Raw genomic sequence first — 25,276 nt, 5'->3', positions numbered from 1 at the left:
AAGTGTGTGTGGCACTTTCTTATCGAAACCGGGTATGGTCAGAAGTAATAAATAAGTGTGTGGCACTTTCTTATCGAAACCGTGTATGGTCAGAAGTAATAAATAAGTGTGGCTCTTTCTTATTGAAAGAAACCGTATATGGTCAGAAGTAATAAATAAGTGTGGCACTTTCTTATGGAAACTGTGTATGGTCAGAAGTAATAAATAAGTGTGGCACTTTCTTATCGAAAAAGTGTGGCATTTTCTTATCGAAACCGTGTATGGTCAGAAGTAATAAATAAGTGTGGCACTTTCTTATCGAAAACGTGTATGGTCAGAAGTAATCAATAAGTGTGGCACTTTCTTATTGAAAGAATCCGTGTATGGTCAGAAGTAATAAGTGTGGCACTTTCTTATGGAAACCGTGTATGGTCAGAAGTAATAAATAAGTGTGGCACTTTCTTATGGAAACCGTGTATGGTCAGAAGTAATAAATAAGTGTGGCACTTTCTTATCGAAACCGTGTATGGTCAGAAGTAATAAATAAGTGTGGCATTTTCTTATCGAAACCGTGTATGGTCAGAAGTAATAAATAAATGTGGCACTTTCTTATCGAAAACGTGTATGGTCAGAAGTAATAAATAAGTGTGGCACTTTCTTATCGAAACCGTGTATGGTCAGAAGTAATAAATGTGGCACTTTCTTATTAAAGGGAGAGTGACCAAAAAAAAACAATTGGTCTCATTCTATAGAACTCTTTGAAGCGCACGCAGTGCCGTTAATTTCCACCCCCTCCGATCAACCCCCGTAAAGGGAGAGTTACCGGGAAAAAAAGTTGATTTCATGAGGGTGGGCGGTGGCCACTCTTTAACATAGGATGGTAAATTATATATCAAACGCTAGGAAATCATATGGCCTCAACAGCTTTTGTATTGGTTTGCCGACCCGCGTATCCTGAGGGTGGGCGGCACCCACTCTTTAACTTAGGATGGCAATTTATATATCAAACGATAAGAAATCACGTAGCCTCAACAGTTTTTGTATTGCGTACCTGTGTCTACTAAGGGTGTATGGGTTTGCCTACTCGAATACACTGATGTGGAACTAATATTACGGCCTGAGCCGACTTGTTTATCGTTACTTCTTCAAAATTCTGCCAGCTTAATTGTCGTAGGTGAAGTAAGATACGCGATGGTCCTCAAATCGTTCATAGATTCTTCAGTAAAATTAAAAAGCAAAACGAAAAACTTTATTTAATAGCTGATGAAAGCATTATTTTTCCTTCACATATTTTAAAAATTGTAATTTAACTTACATTGGCCAAACTAAGCGTAAATTTAAAAAACGTTTTATCTGAACATAAAGGTTATATTAATAGATACGAACGTGGTTATTTGGAACAATAGCCCCGCCACATTTCCAACACTTTTTAGTTCCACCTTACCAACGTACTTTTTAAGGGGAACCTAATGGTGCAAAAATTATTAGCCGCAAATAATTAATTTTAAAGATAAACTAATTTCAAGGATGTACGAACCGAACGGTTAGTGGCGTAAAATTCACTAGTTCGCCCTCGCGTCGGTTTTGCCCTTTCGAAAATCAGCCTTTTTTATTTGTTGGGAGTGGTGATTGCTGCTGTAGTAGACGTGGGGTCTAAGGATTAAAATAACGGTGCCCGAAACAAAGCTTTTGTTAAAGAATTAAAATGGCGGTGGGCTTCTCTACAGATAGGAAATAAACATTTCACCAAATAGATTCATTTTGCGCTAACCATGCCCGATACCGGGTCTTCGCGTAGTTCCGCAAGTTCTGAAGATTCTAAGGCTATTTTTAGCAATAGGTTCTTTTAGTTTTGGTTTATTTTATAAGGTTTAATATTTATCAATGATTACAGTAATGCAAAAAGCTTAAACTGCAATTTATTATTTTGAAAGATATGATGAATATAAAATTGTTACTTGCCAGCAATTTTTACCTCGTAAAATACGACCTATTTCGAGATCTCGTGAAATACGAGCTACATTTAACGGCATGATATTACTAAATTTTTAAAGGGTCCAAACCGAAAATTTGTGGGGTTTTTTTACGTCGAATTCAATTCGCCAGATACTAGGAACGATTTCACTGGATACGATGTTTGTAGGTGGGGTTAATATATGCACCCAGGAGGAGGGAAAACTCCTTCGTGTGGGATCGATTCATCTCTCAGTCGCTCTCCCTTGTTTAATTCGCACCACAAGAGACTATACTAGGTACTGTCCTCTAGGTCGCGTTATAGATGACAGAGCTTGATTAGCAAGAATGGGGCTGGGGTGGCGTCGCGCGCTCCCAGCGCTCGAGTGATGTGAGTGAGCGGTGCCGTGAGGCGCCAATACTTCGACTACGAGTCCAGTTTTACTTATAGTTTACACGTACAAAAATCTCGAAATATGTCGTATTTTTCGTGGTAAAAATTGCTGGCAAGTAACAATTTTAAATTTATCATACCTTTCTAAATAATAAATAGCGGTTAAAACTTTTTGCATTACTGTAATCCTTTTGTTTTTTAATGCGAAAGATTACTTAAGGAGGTATAGTTAATGGGGTTTATATATGCACCCGTGATGATTATAAGAACGGCGCCTCCCAGCGCTCGAGCGATGTGAGTGCGCGGCGCCAATGTATAGTATTTGGGCAATTTTTAATTAACTTATTAAATAATGCTTTGCGGGAATAATTTTTGCACCATTGGAATCTCCTTAAAAAGTACTTAAAGGTGGTCGAAAAGGGGAACAAAGGGAGTGGCGGGGCGATTGTTCCAATTTCAACCAAACGGTACAAATCAGAAGTAGCACAGCACTTTAAAGAAACAAAACACCCAATTGATTTTGACAATTCTAAAATAATAGCCCAACCAAATACAATTGGCCAACGAAACTCACGGGTATATGAAGATCCATATTTACGCGATGTTTGGAAAAAATTCTTTAAAAAAAAATCTATTGCAACTCCCCTCCCCCCCTCCATAATAAAATAATGTATTTGGATAAAACTATAAAATAATGTAACGTAACACATCCCAGTTCAGTCTTGACAATGGCACAAGTAACTAGTCGACAAAAAATAATTATATGAATACCTTAATTATGTAATAAAAAAAGTCTTTTTAAACTTACGCAATAATACGTGTTTTTATTTAGTAATTTTATAGTATATAAATATGTACTAAAAGTAAACCATTTTTATTTATAGAAATGGTTCAACTTGCGTAAGTTAAACGTTAAAAATACTTTTTACGTGGCCAAGGTAGCTGCGGCGTTCAAAAACCAATTATCCCCTCGACATTTCGCGCGACTGCGGAACATTACGGCGGCCAAATATCCAGGGATAAAACGTTCCCTTCGACCTGAAGGAGGAAGAGCCAAGACCTTCTGTACTATTCGTGTGGACCCCGGTTTCAGGATCTCTGAAATAAAGGGAATGGATAACAGAAAAGTGCTGAAATCGCTAAATTTCGTGTATCCTACTATACCACAAACGGTTAATGGGGTTAGAAAACGTTAATTTAAAAAAAATATTTCCGTGAATTTTCAATTCCGCAAAACAATTTGGACACAGAAATGTTCAGTATCGTCTAAAGTATATAAAACAAGTCGTACGACGGTCAGAATACTAATATTAAACCATTCTAAAATACATTTATCAATTTCACTCATTAAACCATTCTAAAATACATTTATCAATTTCGCTCATTAAACCATTCTAAAATTCATTTATCAATTTCGCTCATTAAACCATTCTAAAATACATTTATCAATTTCGCTCATTAAACCATTCTAAAATACATTTATTAATTTCGCTCATTAAACCATTCTAAAATACATTTATCAATTTGAAATTGAACGCGAAAGCTTAATTATTAATCTTATGTTTTTCTTATTTAAACTATTTGGTTTCCGTTATTTGCCCTCAAATTTGCAAGGTATTCTCGCTGTTTTCTCTGATGTTCGTAAACAATATTTAATTTTATTCATCACTTTCAGAAGGGGTGACCGCCGAATCCATTTAGTTATTGGTGATTTTGAAATTTTATTTGGTTTAGGCCTTAAAAGCAACGGTACAAATCCGGCCAGTCATAGCAGCGAGACAGATTCCGCAACCAAAAGAGACGTCGCGCCGAACTTAAAGCGGAAAAATGGCAAAATGAGCAGCCGAGAAGGGAAGAAACTCAAGTGCATTGAGTGCGTCTATTTCACGAACTATGAGGGACATTTTATTGTTCACAAAACCAATCATACCGGAGGGAAACGTTTTCTATGTGACCAATGTCTGCACAAAAGATGTGTTTCATTTCCCACCAAAGAACTCACACGGGCGAGAAACCATTGCAATGTGACCAGTGTAGTTACGCGTCTGCACGAAAAGATAGTTTGATTACCCATAAAAGAACTCACACGGGCGAAAAACCATTTCAATGTGACCAGTGTAATTATGCGTCTGCACAAAAATGCAATTTGATTTCCCACCAAAGAACTCACACGGGCGAGAAACCATTTCAATGTGAGCAATGTAATAAAGTATATTCACAAAAGATCAATTTGATTTCCCACCAAAGAACTCACACGGGCGAGAAACCATTTCAATGTGACCAGTGTAGTTACGCTTCTGCACAAAAAGACAGTTTGATTACCCATAAAAGAACTCACACGGGCGAAAAACCATTTCAATGTGACAAGTGTAATTACGCGTCTGTGCGAAAAAACAATTTTATTAACCACAAAAGAACTCACACGGGTGAAAAACCATTTCAATGTGAGCAATGTAATAAAGTATTTTCACAAAAGATCAATTTGATTTCCCACCAAAGAACTCACACGGGCGAGAAACCATTTCAATGTGACCAGTGTAGTTACGCGTCTGTAATCAAGAAGAATTTAATTAGACATCAACTAACTCACACGAGAGAGAAACCATCTGGTAGTCCAAAGCGCCGATACAGGGCCAGATACCAAAGAAATTTAATTCACGAAAAAGCGCGTCAACCTCCGAGGGCAATGCCACACAAGTGCCCAATTTGTGACCAGATCTTCGACACGAAAAAAAGCCTCCAAGCTCACCTTCGATTTGATGGTCATCCCGCAAATCAAAGTTGTGTTTCGACTGGTCCCGAACCAGATCCAGGAGACCGAACACCGTCACGACCACGGCTAATTGAGAGCCTTTGTCGTCAATGGGGAGTTCGTTCTTGCTCGGTGCAGCTTCGACGCGTAACAAATGAACAAATTCAATCTTGCACCGAAATCCCCGATACTGCCCACGTCGTACAACCCGAATTTCCCCACCCTGACCTGAACCCAACCGCGAAAATTCCCGTTAAGATGGAAGTGGTCCTTGGCACTGAAAATCTCTTAGTCGATGTCAGCGCCATCAAAAAAGAGCCCCTTCATGACTACATGGAGTTTGTGTGTGTTCCGTCTGAAGAGTTGGGGTGTCGAGCAATGAACGCGAACACTCTTGTCAAAGTCGAATGCGGTTCTGAAGAACAAATCTTCTGAGTTATAGAACCAAACTTACTAAACACGAGGTTTTTCTGTCAATTTAATCTCATCTTCTTATTTGTTCCCAACTAATTAAGACGTGTTTTTTTCAGACATCGTTCATAAATTCAACGAGTTTGCTTGCTTTTTTCGTGCCAAAATAGTCAGTTTAATTTTGATCCAAACGAAAGTGTTTTTTCTCAAAGCAGTCCTTGTAGCACTCAATTCTTGTTCTAGAAGACGATATTTTGAAGGTGGTTACTAAGAAATAGACCTCTTAATATAAAACGAAATCTCCTAATTTGGAAGGAAATCTTCTAATTTAGAAACAATCTCCCAATTTAGAACGAAACTTTGTTCTAAGGTGTATGTGGTATTCTTAATCATTTTCATAAATTGTTTGTTTTTCTTTGCAACATTTTTAAACAATAAAATGGTTTTCCTTCAGCTTTTTCCTCTAATAACTTAATTCTTGGCAGACGGAATTTGTAATAAAACTACCGCTATCCCAAGATTCTTTGCCGCAACACTATTTAGAAGACTGACAAATTTCTAAAGCATTAGCAATATAAGTATCGATGAAAGCTATTTTTGTTAATCGAACGACAATGTTAATCATCATTTTTTAACACGCGGATAGCTGACGTACTTATCCCCGATAATTATTCTTTTATTCTCCATGTAAATAAATATATTAATTTTAATTTATGTTCATTTTGTAAACAACTATGTTGGTTATAGTGTGTACAAAATGGCGGGCCCACATTTAGTGGCTAAATCGAGTCTATAGGCAACATTACCTCATTTTTCATTTCTGATAACCTAACAATGGTTGGGTTGTTACTGGTGGATTGGCATTGCGGACGGACTCGTTGTTTGATACGAACTGGTCTGAGTTTACAGATCTTTGATTCCGTAGTTTTGAGCTGACGATGCGCGAACATTAGGTGATGACAGGATCTAGCTCGGATGCTTTTGACTGGTTTCGGATTGTGACTGGATCTCTCTTCGAATCATCCGACGCGTTCTCGGTTAGAAGCTGATCATCGAGACTGTCCGAACGAGGGGCGCTTGAGACATTTGGAATCGCGTAATGCGCAATTAACTAGCGAGTGTTGTGGATCGTACCAATGGGAGCAATATTTTACTGGTTATTTCTTTTGATATTACTTTATGATTATTTCTTTTATCGCGCTACTATTTAACTATATTACATCGTTTGTATGACCAGGCTGTTAATATATATATAAAAAATAAAACCCAGTAATTTGAATTTCTTGGGAATTGTACAGCTTTTTCTTAAGAAATATTTTCACAAATATCTGATTTAAAAATAACGTAATATACACAATATAAATTTGATATATAAATAACGTAATATACACAATATATATTTGACATATAAATAACGTAATATAGCCTACACATTATAAATTTGATATATAAATAACGTAATATACACAATATAAATTTGATATATAAATACCGTAATGTACACAATATACATTTGATAAATAAATAACGTAATGTACAAAATAAAAATTTGATATATAAATTAAGACAAGGGACGGTAGTCAAGTTTTTAACAATAGGAAAATTTAAAAGACTTTCTGCTGATGTATGGAAAATTAACTTAATGTTCAGGCTTTGGGGAAATGAGTGATTCTGAGCACTCCTATATCTTAACAAGATGTCAAGGACATTTAAGTAGACACAATCCCCCCGATGTATTAACTATATTTCTAATATTATATTTATATTTGAACAAATTTCCGATCATCTTGTACTTTAACTTAATAAACCCATGAGGAATTTTATCGAAAATGAATTTTTCGAGTTACCTGGTTTTGGAAATAAGGTAATGAAACGCGAACACATTAATTTAAATTAATTTTTGACAAATATAATTTTTCGAGTTACCTTGTTTTGGAAATAAGGTAGCAAAACGGCAATGATTTAGATGGCGCCTGTATAGAGCTCGGCGGAACAGTTAAATTAACGGCCAAAATTTAAATTATTCATAAAAATTTCGTTTAACTGTTTATTTTAGAATATTATTCGCGGTTATAAAACGAATAAATATGCCAAAAATATGTTTATATCGGATAATTTTGGGCTATGGACAGTAGCGCCGCCAGGATTTTTGGGGAGGTAGGCCAACCATTTGGAGGCCCCACCAAAATTATGGAGGCCCCCCCCCCACCACATTTTTTTCAAATCCGTCCACGTGGATTATTTAATTTTCTTGAAGCAAGTGGTGAAATTTTTGGGTTAAATGGGTACGCGATGAAAACAGTAGAGTTATTTATGAATTTAAACATTACTAAAAACTCAGTGTGTGTTGATCCATTTTTGTGTACCGATAACACTTAACAAATAAGTGATTATTACAACGAGCCAGTTCTATCGTCAGCAGTCCGAGAGCAGTTATCGCCGCCGAACGAAGCACAGTTACCATCGACAGTTACCGGCGCCCGACGAGGGATCATTACCACTCAAACGATTTGAGCGCATCACAAAGTTATCTAAATGGGCCGCCGCAGATTTACCGACGTACCTGGCGCTCAATTTAGAAGGCACCGCGTCTACGTACTGGGAAAATGTACTTGACACTAATCCGCCTGCCGATTGGGCCACCGCCAAGGCACTCCTCATCGCAACTTTCGGAAACACAGTGGATCTCGGAGAAATTGAACACCAACTATTCACCCGTCGCCAAAGCCCAACCGAACTCTACGATTTATACTGCTCCGATATTTTACGCTTATGCAGCCAGCTTGGACGAGCAGTTGGCGAACCAGAAAAAATCCGATGTATCATTCGCGGTCTTCGCCCCGACCTTGTGGAAGGCGTTGTTCAATCCGACCCAAGTACCGTCGCGGAACTCGATTCCACTTTCAGGCTCCTTTCCGCCGCTAGAGACGCCGCTACTCGTAGCCCCAATGCCGCAAGACTAGCTCAGCCAACACAGCAACGCCCAGACGGAGATAAATAATTTCTTAGACTATTGGGACGAAAGAACCAGATTTTCAATATTGGCGGGCCAAGTTAATGGTGGCCCGCCCATTTTCAAAATTAAATTTCTTCAAATCGGGAGTGGTGCAAATTTGGAAAATGGTGGTGCATATTGGGTGCCTAATTATAGGATATGTCATTAAAATTTTGGATGATTGGGCGGGTCAGGTTAATGGAGCCGGAAATTAGTCAGTCACCCGAGACCCTCAAGGTTCTAGGCTTAATATAGAACCCGAAACCCTACCTTTAAGCTTGAGTTAAACTAAATCTCAGCGCTCACTAAAGACAAAAATATCACCAAAAGACACGTATTGCGAACAGTCTCCCGAATATTTGACCCAATTGAGTGTGTTTCGCCATATACCATCAGAGTAAAAATTATTTTTCAACTCCTTACCCAAAAACTGCCATAGGATAGTATTCTATTTGAATTTTATAAAAATTGACGCGGGAGAGGTTAATGAAATTAACGTTATTAGTACACCTTTAAATGCTCTATCGTTTAAAATTAATTTTATTCTATAGCGCCATAATTGAGCGAAATATCAATGACGTAAGCTTACCCAAAAACTGGCATAGGGTTGTATTCTATTTGAATTTTATAATAATTGACGCGGGGGAGGTTAATGAAATTAACGTTATTAGTACACCTTTAAATGCTCTATCGTTTAAAATTAAGTTTATTCTGTAGCGCCATAATTGAGCGAAATATCAATGACGTAAGCTTACCCAAAAACGCGCCGTTTTCGGGACCAAGACCGCCATAGGGTAGTATTCTATTTGAATTTTATAAAAATTGACGAGGGAGAGGTTAATGAAATTAACGTTATTAGTACACCTTTAAATGCTCTATCGTTTAAAATTAATTTTATTCTGTAGCGCCATAATTGAGCGAAATATCAATGACGTAAGCTTACCCAAAAACTGGCATAGGGTTGTATTCTATTTGAATTTTATAATAATTGACGCGGGGGAGGTTAATGAAATTAACGTTATTAGTACACCATTAAATGCTCTATCATTTAAAATTAATTTTATTCTGGGAGCGCCATAATTGAGCGAAATATCAATGACGTAAGCTTACCCAAAAACGCGCCGTTTTCGGGACCAAGACCGCCATAGGGTAGTATTCTATTTGAATTTTATAAAAATTGACGAGGGAGAGGTTAATGAAATTAACGTTATTAGTACACCTTTAAATGCTCTATCGTTTAAAATTAATTTTATTCTGTAGCGCCATAATTGAGCGAAATATCAATGACGTAAGCTTACCCAAAAACTGGCATAGGGTTGTATTCTATTTGAATTTTATAATAATTGACGCGGGGGAGGTTAATGAAATTAACGTTATTAGTACACCATTAAATGCTCTATCATTTAAAATTAATTTTATTCTGGGAGCGCCATAATTGAGCGAAATATCAATGACGTAAGCTTACCCAAAAACGCTCCGTTTTCGGGACCAAGACCGCAATAGGGTAGTATTCTATTTGAATTTTATAATAATTGACGCGGGGGAGGTTAATGAAATTAACGTTATTAGTACACCTTTAAATGCTCTATCGTTTAAAATTAATTTTATTCTGGGAGCGCCATAATTGAGCGAAATATCAATGACGTAAGCTTACCCAAAAACTGGCATAGGGTTGTATTCTATTTGAATTTTATAATAATTGACGCGGGGGAGGTTAATGAAATTAACGTTATTAGTACACCATTAAATGCTCTATCATTTAAAATTAATTTTATTCTGGGAGCGCCATAATTGAGCGAAATATCAATGACGTAAGCTTACCCAAAAACTGGCATAGGGTTGTATTCTATTTGAATTTTATAAAAATTGACGAGGGAGAGGTTAATGAAATTAAAGTTTTTAGTACACCTTTAAATGCTCTATCGTTTAAAATTAATTTTATTCTGGGAGCGCCATAATTGAGCGAAATATCAATGACGTAAGCTTACCCAAAAACTGGCATAGGGTTGTATTCTATTTGAATTTTAAAATAATTGAAGCGCGGGAGGTTAATGAAATTAACGTTATTAGTACACCTTTAAATGCTCTATCGTTTAAAATTAATTTTATTCTGGGAGCGCCATAATTGAGCGAAATATCAATGACGTAAGCTTACCCAAAAACTGGCATAGGGTTGTATTCTATTTGAATTTTATAATAATTGACGCGGGGGAGGTTAATGAAATTAACATTATTAGTACACCTTTAAATGCTCTATCGTTTAAAATTAATTTTATTCTGGGAGCGCCATAATTGAGCGAAATATCAATGACGTAAGCTTACCCAAAAACTGGCATAGGGTTGTATTCTATTTGAATTTTATAATAATTGACGCGGGGGAGGTTAATGAAATAAACGTTATTAGTACACCTTTAAATGGTCTATCATTTAAAATTAATTTTATTCTGGGAGCGCCATAATTGAGCGAAATATCAATGACGTAAGCTTACCCAAAAACTGGCATAGGGTTGTATTCTTTTTGAATTTTATAATAATTGACGCGGGAGAGGTTAATGAAATTAACGTTATTAGTACACCTTTAAATGCTCTATCATTTAAAATTAATTTTATTCTGAAAGCGCCATAATTGAGCGAAATATCAATGACGTAAGCTTACCCAAAAACTGGCATAGGGTTGTATTCTATTTGAATTTTATAATAATTGACGCGGGGGAGGTTAATGAAATAAACGTTATTAGTACACCTTTAAATGCTCTATCATTTAAAATTAATTTTATTCTGGGAGCGCCATAATTGAGCGAAATATCAATGACGTAAGCTTACCCAAAAACTGGCATAGTGTTGTATTCTATTTGAATTTTATAATAATTGACGCGGGGGAGGTTAATGAAATTAACGTTATTAGTACACCATTAAATGCTCTATCATTTAAAAATAATTTTATTCTGGGAGCGCCATAATTGAGCGAAATATCAATGACGTGAGCTTACCCAAAAACTGGCATAGGGTTGTATTCTATTTGAATTTTATAATAATTGACGCGGGGGAGTTTAATGAAATTAACGTAATTAGTACACCTTTAAATGCTCTATCGTTTAAAATTAATTTTATTCTGGGAGCGCCATAATTGAGCGAAATATCAATGACGTAAGCTTACCCAAAAACTGGCATAGGGTTGTATTCTATTTGATTTTATAATAATTGACGCGGGGGAGGTTAATGAAATTAACATTATTAGTACATCATTAAATGCTCTATCATTTAAAATTAATTTTATTCTGGGAGCGCCATAATTGAGCGAAATATCAATGACGTAAGCTTACCCAAAAACTGGCATAGGGTTGTATTCTATTTGAATTTTATAATAATTGACGCGGGGGAGGTTAATGAAATTAACGTTATTAGTACACCATTAAATGCTCTATCATTTAAAATTAATTTTATTCTGGGAGCGCCATAATTGAGCGAAATATCAATGACGTAAGCTTACCCAAAAACTGGCATAGGGTTGTATTCTATTTGAATTTTATAAAAATTGACGAGGGAGAGGTTAATGAAATTAACGTTATTAGTACACCTTTAAATGCTCTATCGTTTAAAATTAATTTTATTCTGTAGCGCCATAATTGAGCGAAATATCAATGACGTAAGCTTACCCAAAAACTGGCATAGGGTTGTATTCTATTTGAATTTTATAATAATTGACGCGGGGGAGGTTAATGAAATTAACGTTATTAGTACACCATTAAATGCTCTATCATTTAAAATTAATTTTATTCTGGGAGCGCCATAATTGAGCGAAATATCAATGACGTAAGCTTACCCAAAAACGCTCCGTTTTCGGGACCAAGACCGCAATAGGGTAGTATTCTATTTGAATTTTATAATAATTGACGCGGGGGAGGTTAATGAAATTAACGTTATTAGTACACCTTTAAATGCTCTATCGTTTAAAATTAATTTTATTCTGGGAGCGCCATAATTGAGCGAAATATCAATGACGTAAGCTTACCCAAAAACTGGCATAGGGTTGTATTCTATTTGAATTTTATAATAATTGACGCGGGGGAGGTTAATGAAATTAACGTTATTAGTACACCATTAAATGCTCTATCATTTAAAATTAATTTTATTCTGGGAGCGCCATAATTGAGCGAAATATCAATGACGTAAGCTTACCCAAAAACTGGCATAGGGTTGTATTCTATTTGAATTTTATAAAAATTGACGAGGGAGAGGTTAATGAAATTAAAGTTTTTAGTACACCTTTAAATGCTCTATCGTTTAAAATTAATTTTATTCTGGGAGCGCCATAATTGAGCGAAATATCAATGACGTAAGCTTACCCAAAAACTGGCATAGGGTTGTATTCTATTTGAATTTTAAAATAATTGAAGCGCGGGAGGTTAATGAAATTAACGTTATTAGTACACCTTTAAATGCTCTATCGTTTAAAATTAATTTTATTCTGGGAGCGCCATAATTGAGCGAAATATCAATGACGTAAGCTTACCCAAAAACTGGCATAGGGTTGTATTCTATTTGAATTTTATAATAATTGACGCGGGGGAGGTTAATGAAATTAACATTATTAGTACACCTTTAAATGCTCTATCGTTTAAAATTAATTTTATTCTGGGAGCGCCATAATTGAGCGAAATATCAATGACGTAAGCTTACCCAAAAACTGGCATAGGGTTGTATTCTATTTGAATTTTATAATAATTGACGCGGGGGAGGTTAATGAAATAAACGTTATTAGTACACCTTTAAATGGTCTATCATTTAAAATTAATTTTATTCTGGGAGCGCCATAATTGAGCGAAATATCAATGACGTAAGCTTACCCAAAAACTGGCATAGGGTTGTATTCTTTTTGAATTTTATAATAATTGACGCGGGAGAGGTTAATGAAATTAACGTTATTAGTACACCTTTAAATGCTCTATCATTTAAAATTAATTTTATTCTGAAAGCGCCATAATTGAGCGAAATATCAATGACGTAAGCTTACCCAAAAACTGGCATAGGGTTGTATTCTATTTGAATTTTATAATAATTGACGCGGGGGAGGTTAATGAAATAAACGTTATTAGTACACCTTTAAATGCTCTATCATTTAAAATTAATTTTATTCTGGGAGCGCCATAATTGAGCGAAATATCAATGACGTAAGCTTACCCAAAAACTGGCATAGTGTTGTATTCTATTTGAATTTTATAATAATTGACGCGGGGGAGGTTAATGAAATTAACGTTATTAGTACACCATTAAATGCTCTATCATTTAAAAATAATTTTATTCTGGGAGCGCCATAATTGAGCGAAATATCAATGACGTGAGCTTACCCAAAAACTGGCATAGGGTTGTATTCTATTTGAATTTTATAATAATTGACGCGGGGGAGTTTAATGAAATTAACGTAATTAGTACACCTTTAAATGCTCTATCGTTTAAAATTAATTTTATTCTGGGAGCGCCATAATTGAGCGAAATATCAATGACGTAAGCTTACCCAAAAACTGGCATAGGGTTGTATTCTATTTGATTTTATAATAATTGACGCGGGGGAGGTTAATGAAATTAACATTATTAGTACATCATTAAATGCTCTATCATTTAAAATTAATTTTATTCTGGGAGCGCCATAATTGAGCGAAATATCAATGACGTAAGCTTACCCAAAAACTGGCATAGGGTTGTATTCTATTTGAATTTTATAATAATTGACGCGGGGGAGGTTAATGAAATTAACGTTATTAGTACACCATTAAATGCTCTATCATTTAAAATTAATTTTATTCTGGGAGCGCCATAATTGAGCGAAATATCAATGACGTAAGCTTACCCAAAAACTGGCATAGGGTTGTATTCTATTTGAATTTTATAAAAATTGACGAGGGAGAGGTTAATGAAATTAAAGTTTTTAGTACACCTTTAAATGCTCTATCGTTTAAAATTAATTTTATTCTGGGAGCGCCATAATTGAGCGAAATATCAATGACGTAAGCTTACCCAAAAACTGGCATAGGGTTGTATTCTATTTGAATTTTAAAATAATTGAAGCGCGGGAGGTTAATGAAATTAACGTTATTAGTACACCTTTAAATGCTCTATCATTTAAAATTAATTTTATTCTGAAAGCGCCATAATTGAGCGAAATATCAATGACGTAAGCTTACCCAAAAACTGGCATAGGGTTGTATTCTATTTGAATTTTATAATAATTGACGCGGGGGAGGTTAATGAAATAAACGTTATTAGTACACCTTTAAATGCTCTATCATTTAAAATTAATTTTATTCTGGGAGCGCCATAATTGAGCGAAATATCAATGACGTAAGCTTACCCAAAAACTGGCATAGTGTTGTATTCTATTTGAATTTTATAATAATTGACGCGGGGGAGGTTAATGAAATTAACGTTATTAGTACACCATTAAATGCTCTATCATTTAAAAATAATTTTATTCTGGGAGCGCCATAATTGAGCGAAATATCAATGACGTGAGCTTACCCAAAAACTGGCATAGGGTTGTATTCTATTTGAATTTTATAATAATTGACGCGGGGGAGTTTAATGAAATTAACGTAATTAGTACACCTTTAAATGCTCTATCGTTTAAAATTAATTTTATTCTGGGAGCGCCATAATTGAGCGAAATATCAATGACGTAAGCTTACCCAAAAACTGGCATAGGGTTGTATTCTATTTGATTTTATAATAATTGACGCGGGGGAGGTTAATGAAATTAACATTATTAGTACATCATTAAATGCTCTATCATTTAAAATTAATTTTATTCTGGGAGCGCCATAATTGAGCGAAATATCAATGACGTAAGCTTACCCAAAAACTGGCATAGGGTTGTATTCTATTTGAATTTTATAATAATTGACGCGGGGGAGGTTAATGAAATTAACGTTATTAGTACACCATTAAATGCTCTATCATTTAAAAATAATTTTATTTTGGGAGCGCCATAATTGAGCGAAATATCAATGACGTAAGCTTACCCAAAAACTGGCATAGGGTTGTATTCTATTTGAATTTTATAATAATTGACGCGGGGGAGGTTAATGAAATTAACGTTATTAGTACACCATTAAATGCTCTATCATTTAAAATTAATTTTATTCTGGGAGCGCCATAATTGAGCGAAATATCAATGACGTAAGCTTACCCAAAAACGCTCCGTTTTCGGGACCAAGACCGCCATAGGGTAGTATTCTATTTGAATTTTATAAAATTTGACGCGGGAGAGGTTAATGAAATTAACGTTATTAGTACACCTTTAAATGCTCTATCGTTTAAAATTAATTTTATTCTGGGAGCGCCATAATTGAGCGAAATATCAATGACGTAAGCTTACTTAAAAACTGGCATAGGGTTGTATTCTATTTGAATTTTATAATAATTGACGCGGGGGAGGTAAATGAAATTAACGTTATTAGTACACCTTTAAATGCTCTATCGTTTAAAATTAATTTTATTCTGGGAGCGCCATAATTGAGCGAAATATCAATGACGTAAGCTTACCCAAAAACTGGCATAGGGTTGTATTCTATTTGAATTTTATAATAATTGACGCGGGGGAGGTTAATGAAATTAACGTTATTAGTACACCTTTAAATGCTCTATCATTTAAAATTAATTTTATTCTGGGAGCTCCATAATTGAGCGAAATATCAATGACGTAAGCTTACCCAAAAACTGGCATAGGGTTGTATTCTATTTGAATTTTATAAAAATTGACGAGGGAGAGGTTAATGAAATTAACGTTATTAGTACACCATTAAATGCTCTATCATTTAAAATTAATTTTATTCTGGGAGCGCCATAATTGAGCGAAATATCAATGACGTAAGCTTACCCAAAAACTGGCATAGGGTTGTATTCTATTTGAATTTTTATAAAAATTGACGAGGGAGAGGTTAATGAAATTAAAGTTATTAGTACACCTTTAAATGCTCTATCGTTTAAAATTAATTTTATTCTGGGAGCGCCATAATTGAGCGAAATATCAATGACGTAAGCTTACCCAAAAACTGGCATAGGGTTGTATTCTATTTGAATTTTATAATAATTGACGCGGGGGAGGTTATTGAAATTAACATTATTAGTACACCTTTAAATGCTCTATCGTTTAAAATTAATTTTATTCTGGGAGCGCCATAATTGAGCGAAATATCAATGACGTAAGCTTACCCAAAAACTGGCATAGGGTTGTATTCTATTTGAATTTTATAATAATTGACGCTAGGGAGGTTAATGAAATTAACGTTATAAGTACACCTTTAAATGGTCTATCATTTAAAATTAATTTTATTCTGGGAGCGCCATAATTGAGCGAAATATCAATGACGTAAGCTTACCCAAAAACTGGCATAGGGTTGTATTCTTTTTGAATTTTATAATAATTGACGCGGGGGAGGTTAATGAAATTAACGTTATTAGTACAACTTTAAATGCTCTATCATTTAAAATTAATTTTATTCTGGGAGCGCCATAATTAAGCGAAATATCAATGACGTAAGCTTACCCAAAAACTGGCATAGGGTTGTATTCTATTTGAATTTTATAATAATTGACGCGGGGGAGGTTAATGAAATTAACGTTATTAGTACACCATTAAATGCTCTATCATTTAAAAATAATTTTATTCTGGGAGCGCCATAATTGAGCGAAATATCAATGACGTAAGCTTACCCAAAAACTGGCATAGGGTTGTATTCTATTTGAATTTTATAATAATTGACGCGGGGGAGGTTAATGAAATTAACGTTATTAGTACACCATTAAATGCTCTATCATTTAAAATTACTTTTATTCTGGGAGCGCCATAATTGAGCGAAATATCAATGACGTAAGCTTACCCAAAAACGCTCCGTTTTCGGGACCAAGACCGCCATAGGGTAGTATTCTATTTGAATTTTATAAAATTTGACGCGGGAGAGGTTAATGAAATAAACGTTAATAGTACACCTTTAAATGCTCTATCGTTTAAAATTAATTTTATTCTGGGAGCGCCATAATTGAGCGAAATATCAATGACGTAAGCTTACTTAAAAACTGGCATAGGGTTGTATTCTATTTGAATTTTATAATAATTGACGCGGGGGAGGTTAATGAAATTAACGTTATTAGTACACCTTTAAATGCTCTATCGTTTAAAATTAATTTTATTCTGGGAGCGCCTTAATTGAGCGAAATATCAATGACGTAAGCTTACCCAAAAACTGGCATAGGGTTGTATTCTATTTGAATTTTATAATAATTGACGCGGGGGAGGTTAATGAAATTAACGTTATTAGTACACCATTAAATGCTCTATCATTTAAAATTAATTTTATTCTGGGAGCGCCATAATTGAGCGAAATATCAATGACGTAAGCTTACCCAAAAACTGGCATAGGGTTGTATTCTATTTGAATTTTATAAAAATTGACGAGGGAGAGGTTAATGAAATTAAAGTTATTAGTACACCTTTAAATGCTCTATCGTTTAAAATTAATTTTATTCTGGGAGCGCCATAATTGAGCGAAATATCAATGACGTAAGCTTACCCAAAAACTGGCATAGGGTTGTATTCTATTTGAATTTTATAATAATTGACGCGGGGGAGGTTAATGAAATTAACGTTATTAGTACACCATTAAATGCTCTATCATTTAAAATTAATTTTATTCTGGGAGCGCCATAATTGAGCGAAATATCAATGACGTAAGCTTACCCAAAAACTGGCATAGGGTTGTATTCTATTTGAATTTTATAAAAATTGACGAGGGAGAGGTTAATGAAATTAACGTTATTAGTACACCATTAAATGCTCTATCATTTAAAATTAATTTTATTCTGGGAGCGCCATAATTGAGCGAAATATCAATGACGTAAGCTTACCCAAAAACTGGCATAGGGTTGTATTCTATTTGAATTTTATAAAAATTGACGAGGGAGAGGTTAATGAAATTAAAGTTATTAGTACACCTTTAAATGCTCTATCGTTTAAAATTAATTTTATTCTGGGAGCGCCATAATTGAGCGAAATATCAATGACGTAAGCTTACCCAAAAACTGGCATAGGGTTGTATTCTATTTGAATTTTATAATAATTGACGCGGGGGAGGTTATTGAAATTAACATTATTAGTACACCTTTAAATGCTCTATCGTTTAAAATTAATTTTATTCTGGGAGCGCCATAATTGAGCGAAATATCAATGACGTAAGCTTACCCAAAAACTGGCATAGGGTTGTATTCTATTTGAATTTTATAATAATTGACGCGGGGGAGGTTAATGAAATTAACGTTATAAGTACACCTTTAAATGGTCTATCATTTAAAATTAATTTTATTCTGGGAGCGCCATAATTGAGCGAAATATCAATGACGTAAGCTTACCCAAAAACTGGCATAGGGTTGTATTCTTTTTGAATTTTATAATAATTGACGCGGGGGAGGTTAATGAAATTAACGTTATTAGTACAACTTTAAATGCTCTATCATTTAAAATTAATTTTATTCTGAAAGCGCCATAATTGAGCGAAATATCAATGACGTAAGCTTACCCAAAAACTGGCATAGGGTTGTATTCTATTTGAATTTTATAATAATTGACGCGGGGGAGGTTAATGAAATAAACGTTATTAGTACACCTTTAAATGCTCTATCGTTTAAAATTAATTTTATTCTGGGAGCGCCATAATTGAGCGAAATATCAATGACGTAAGCTTACCCAAAAACTGGCATAGGGTTGTATTCTATTTGAATTTTAAAATAATTGACGCGCGGGAGGTTAATGAAATTAACGTTATTAGTACACCTTTAAATGCTCTATCGTTTAAAATTAATTTTATTCTGGGAGCGCCATAATTGAGCGAAATATCAATGACGTAAGCTTACCCAAAAACTGGCATAGGGTTGTATTCTATTTGAATTTTATAATAATTGACGCGGGGGAGGTTATTGAAATTAACATTATTAGTACACCTTTAAATGCTCTATCGTTTAAAATTAATTTTATTCTGGGAGTGCCATAATTGAGCGAAATATCAATGACGTAAGCTTACCCAAAAACTGGCATAGGGTTGTATTCTATTTGAATTTTATAATAATTGACGCGGGGGAGGTTAATGAAATTAACGTTATAAGTACACCTTTAAATGGTCTATCATTTAAAATTAATTTTATTCTGGGAGCGCCATAATTGAGCGAAATATCAATGACGTAAGCTTACCCAAAAACTGGCATAGGGTTGTATTCTTTTTGAATTTTATAATAATTGACGCGGGGGAGGTTAATGAAATTAACGTTATTAGTACAACTTTAAATGCTCTATCATTTAAAATTAATTTTATTCTGAAAGCGCCATAATTGAGCGAAATATCAATGACGTAAGCTTACCCAAAAACTGGCATAGGGTTGTATTCTATTTGAATTTTATAATAATTGACGCGGGGGAGGTTAATGAAATAAACGTTATTAGTACACCTTTAAATGCTCTATCATTTAAAATTAATTTTATTCTGGGAGCGCCATAATTGAGCGAAATATCAATGACGTAAGCTTACCCAAAAACTGGCATAGGGTTGTATTCTATTTGAATTTTATAATAATTGACGCGGGGGAGGTTAATGAAATTAACGTTATTAGTACACCATTAAATGCTCTATCATTTAAAAAAAATTTTATTCTGGGAGCGCCATAATTGAGCGAAATATCAATGACGTAAGCTTACCCAAAAACTGGCATAGGGTTGTATTCTATTTGAATTTTATAATAATTGACGCGGGGGAGTTTAATGAAATTAACGTAATTAGTACACCTTTAAATGCTCTATCGTTTAAAATTAATTTTATTCTGGGAGCGCCATAATTGAGCGAAATATCAATGACGTAAGCTTACCCAAAAACTGGCATAGGGTTGTATTCTATTTGAATTTTATAATAATTGACGCGGGGGAGGTTAATGAAATTAACGTTATTAGTACACCATTAAATGCTCTATCATTTAAAAATAATTTTATTCTGGGAGCGCCATAATTGAGCGAAATATCAATGACGTAAGCTTACCCAAAAACTGGCATAGGGTTGTATTCTATTTGAATTTTATAATAATTGACGCGGGGGAGTTTAATGAAATTAAGGTAATTAGTACACCTTTAAATGCTCTATCGTTTAAAATTAATTTTATTCTGGGAGCGCCATAATTGAGCGAAATATCAATGACGTAAGCTTACCCAAAAACTGGCATAGGGTTGTATTCTATTTGAATTTTATAATAATTGACGCGGGGGAGGTTAATGAAATTAACGTTATTAGTACACCATTAAATGCTCTATCATTTAAAAATAATTTTATTCTGGGAGCGCCATAATTGAGCGAAATATCAATGACGTAAGCTTACCCAAAAACTGGCATAGGGTTGTATTCTATTTGAATTTTATAATAATTGACGCTAGGGAGGTTAATGAAATTAACATTATTAGTACATCATTAAATGCTCTATCATTTAAAATTAATTTTATTCTGGGAGCGCCATAATTGAGCGAAATATCAATGACGTAAGCTTACCCAAAAACTGGCATAGGGCTGTATTCTATTTGAATTTTATAATAATTGACGCGGGGGAGGTTAATGAAATTAACGTTATTAGTACACCATTAAATGCTCTATCATTTAAAAATAATTTTATTCTGGGAGCGCCATAATTGAGCGAAATATCAATGACGTAAGCTTACCCAAAAACTGGCATAGGGTTGTATTCTATTTGAATTTTATAATAATTGGCGCGGGGGAGGTTAATGAAATTAACATTATTAGTACATCATTAAATGCTCTATCATTTAAAATTAATTTTATTCTGGGAGCGCCATAATTGAGCGAAATATCAATGACGTCAGCTTACCCAAAAACTGGCATAGGGTTGTATTCTATTTGAATTTTATAATAATTGACGCGGGGGAGGTTAATGAAATTAACATTATTAGTACACCTTTAAATGCTCTATCGTTTAAAATTAATTTTATTCTGGGAGCGCCATAATTGAGCGAAATATCAATGACGTAAGCTTACCCAAAAACTGGCATAGGGTTGTATTCTATTTGAATTTTATAATAATTGACGCGGGGGAGGTTAATGAAATAAACGTTATTACTACACCTTTAAATGGTCTATCATTTAAAATTAATTTTATTCTGGGAGCGCCATAATTGAGCGAAATATCAATGACGTAAGCTTACCCAAAAACTGGCATAGGGTTGTATTCTATTTGAATTTTAAAGTAATTGAAGCGCGGGAGGTTAATGAAATTAACGTTATTAGTACACCTTTAAATGCTCTATCGTTTAAAATTAATTTTATTCTGGGAGCGCCATAATTGAGCGAAATATCAATGACGTAAGCTTACCCAAAAACTGGCATAGGGTTGTATTCTATTTGAATTTTATAATAATTGACGCGGGGGAGGTTAATGAAATTAACGTTATTAGTACACCTTTAAATGGTCTATCATTTAAAATTAATTTTATTCTGAAAGCGCCATAATTGAGCGAAATATCAATGACGTAAGCTTACCCAAAAACTGGCATAGGGTTGTATTCTTTTTGAATTTTATAATAATTGACGCGGGGGAGGTTAATGAAATTAACGTTATTAGTACACCTTTAAATGCTCTATCATTTAAAATTAATTTTATTCTGAAAGCGCCATAATTGAGCGAAATATCAATGACGTAAGCTTACCCAAAAACTGGCATAGGGTTGTATTCTATTTGAATTTTATAATAATTGACGCGGGGGAGGTTAATGAAATAAACGTTATTAGTACACCTTTAAATGCTCTATCATTTAAAATTAATTTTATTCTGGGAGCGCCATAATTGAGCGAAATATCAATGACGTAAGCTTACCCAAAAACTGGCATAGGGATGTATTCTATTTGAATTTTATATAAATTGACGCGGGGGAGGTTAATGAAATTAACGTTATTAGTACACCATTAAATGCTCTATCATTTAAAATTAATTTTATTCTGGGAGCGCCATAATTGAGCGAAATATCAATGACGTAAGCTTACCCAAAAACTGGCATAGGGTTGTATTCTATTTGAATTTTATAATAATTGACGCGGGGGAGGTTAATGAAATTAACATTATTAGTACACCTTTAAATGCTCTATCGTTTAAAATTAATTTTATTCTGGGAACGCCATAATTGAGCGAAATATCAATGACGTAAGCTTACCCAAAAACTGGCATAGGGTTGTATTCTATTTGAATTTTATAATAATTGACGCGGGGGGAGGTTAATGAAATTAACGTTATTAGTACACCTTTAAATGCTCTATCAATCAAAATTAATTTTATTCTGGGAGCGCCATAATTGAGCGAAATATCAATGACGTAAGCTTACCCAAAAACTGGCATAGGGTTGTATTCTATTTGAATTTTATAATAATTGACGCGGGGGAGGTTAATGAAATTAACATTATTAGTACACCATTAAATGCTCTATCATTTAAAATTAATTTTATTCTGGGAGCGCCATAATTGAGCGAAATATCAATGACGTAAGCTTACCCAAAAACTGGCATAGGGTTGTATTCTATTTGAATTTTATAATAATTGACGCGGGGGAGGTTAATGAAATTAACGTTATTAGTACACCTTTAAATGCTCTATCGTTTAAAATTAATTTTATTCTGGGAGCGCCATAATTGAGCGAAATATCAATGACGTAAGCTTACCCAAAAACTGGCATAGGGTTGTATTCTATTTGAATTTTATAAAAAATGACGAGGGAGAGGTTAATGAAATTAACGTTATTAATACACCTTTAAATGCTCTATCGTTTAAAATTAATTTTATTCTGGGAGAGCCATAATTGAGCGAAATATCAATGACGTAAGCTTACCCAAAAACTGGCATAGGGTTGTATTCTATTTGAATTTTATAATAATTGAAGCGGGGTAGGTTAATGAAATTAACGTTATTAGTACACCTTTAAATGCTCTATCGTTTAAAATTAATTTTATTCTGGGAGCGCCATAATTGAGCGAAATATCAATGACGTAAGCTTACCCAAAAACTGGCATAGGGTTGTATTCTATTTGAATTTTATAATAATTGACGCGGGGGAGGTTAATGAAATTAACGTTATTAGTACACCTTTAAATGCTCTATCATTTAAAATTAATTTTATTCTGGGAGCGCCATAATTGAGCGAAATATCAATGACGTAAGCTTACCCAAAAACTGGCATAGGGTTGTATTCTTTTTGAATTTTATAATAATTGACGCGGGGGAGGTTAATGAAATTAACGTTATTAGTACACCTTTAAATGCTCTATCGTTTAAAATTAATTTTATTCTGGGAGCGCCATAATTGAGCGAAATATCAATGACGTAAGCTTACCCAAAAACTGGCATAGGGTTGTATTCTATTTGAATTTTATAAAAAATGACGAGGGAGAGGTTAATGAAATTAACGTTATTAATACACCTTTAAATGCTCTATCGTTTAAAATTAATTTTATTCTGGGAGAGCCATAATTGAGCGAAATATCAATGACGTAAGCTTACCCAAAAACTGGCATAGGGTTGTATTCTATTTGAATTTTATAATAATTGAAGCGGGGTAGGTTAATGAAATTAACGTTATTAGTACACCTTTAAATGCTCTATCGTTTAAAATTAATTTTATTCTGGGAGCGCCATAATTGAGCGAAATATCAATGACGTAAGCTTACCCAAAAACTGGCATAGGGTTGTATTCTATTTGAATTTTATAATAATTGACGCGGGGGAGGTTAATGAAATTAACGTTATTAGTACACCTTTAAATGCTCTATCATTTAAAATTAATTTTATTCTGGGAGCGCCATAATTGAGCGAAATATCAATGACGTAAGCTTACCCAAAAACTGGCATAGGGTTGTATTCTTTTTGAATTTTATAATAATTGGCGCGGGGGAGGTAAATGAAATTAACGTTATTAGTACACCTTTAAATGCTCTATCGTTTAAAATTAATTTTATTCTGGGAGCGCCATAATTGAGCGAAATATCAATGACGTAAGCTTACCCAAAAACTGGCATAGGGTTGTATTCTATTTGAATTTTATAATAATTGACGCGGGGGAGGTTAATGAAATTAACGTTATTAGTGCACCATTAAATGCTCTATCATTTAAAATTAATTTAATTCTGGGAGCGCCATAATTGAGCGAAATATACATGACGTAAGCTTACCCAAAAACGCGCCGTTTTCGGGACCAAGACCGCCATAGGGTAGTATTCTATTTGAATTTTATAAAAATTGACGCGGGAGAGGTTAATGAAATTAACGTTATTAGTACACCTTTAAATGCTCTATCGTTTAAAATTAATTTTATTTTGGGAGCGCCATAATTGAGCGAAATATCAATGACGTAAGCTTACCCAAAAACTGGCATAGGGTTGTATTCTATTTGAATTTTATAAAAAATGACGAGGGAGAGGTTAATGAAATTAACGTTATTAATACACCTTTAAATGCTCTATCGTTTAAAATTAATTTTATTCTGGGAGAGCCATAATTGAGCGAAATATCAATGACGTAAGCTTACCCAAAAACTGGCATAGGGTTGTATTCTATTTGAATTTTATAATAATTGAAGCGGGGTAGGTTAATGAAATTAACGTTATTAGTACACCTTTAAATGCTCTATCGTTTAAAATTAATTTTATTCTGGGAGCGCCATAATTGAGCGAAATATCAATGACGTAAGCTTACCCAAAAACTGGCATAGGGTTGT

General features: G+C 34.2%; 2 protein-coding genes across 2 annotated transcripts in view; one reads left to right on the top strand and one right to left on the bottom strand.

Annotated features, from left to right (window-relative positions):
* The window catches only part of LOC149935076 (uncharacterized), a 323,937-nt gene that overhangs the window by 148,930 nt on the left and 149,731 nt on the right, over positions 1 to 25,276 (bottom strand). The window lies entirely within an intron of this gene.
* Positions 4,284 to 5,646, top strand: LOC149935084 (uncharacterized). Its single transcript, XM_090153538.1, has 2 exons — positions 4,284 to 5,596; positions 5,630 to 5,646. Exon 1 carries the CDS (start codon positions 4,284 to 4,286, stop codon positions 5,511 to 5,513), a length of 1,230 nt encoding a protein of 409 aa, XP_090009664.1. The 3' UTR covers positions 5,514 to 5,596; positions 5,630 to 5,646.

This window comes from Leiobunum rupestre, chromosome 7 (assembly GCF_980474605.1).
Source record: "Leiobunum rupestre chromosome 7, qqLeiRupe1.1.hap1, whole genome shotgun sequence".
Classification (NCBI taxonomy): domain Eukaryota; kingdom Metazoa; phylum Arthropoda; class Arachnida; order Opiliones; family Sclerosomatidae; genus Leiobunum; species Leiobunum rupestre.
The sequence above is the reverse complement of the archived record's forward strand: the minus strand, read 5'-3'. Positions and strand labels throughout refer to the sequence as shown.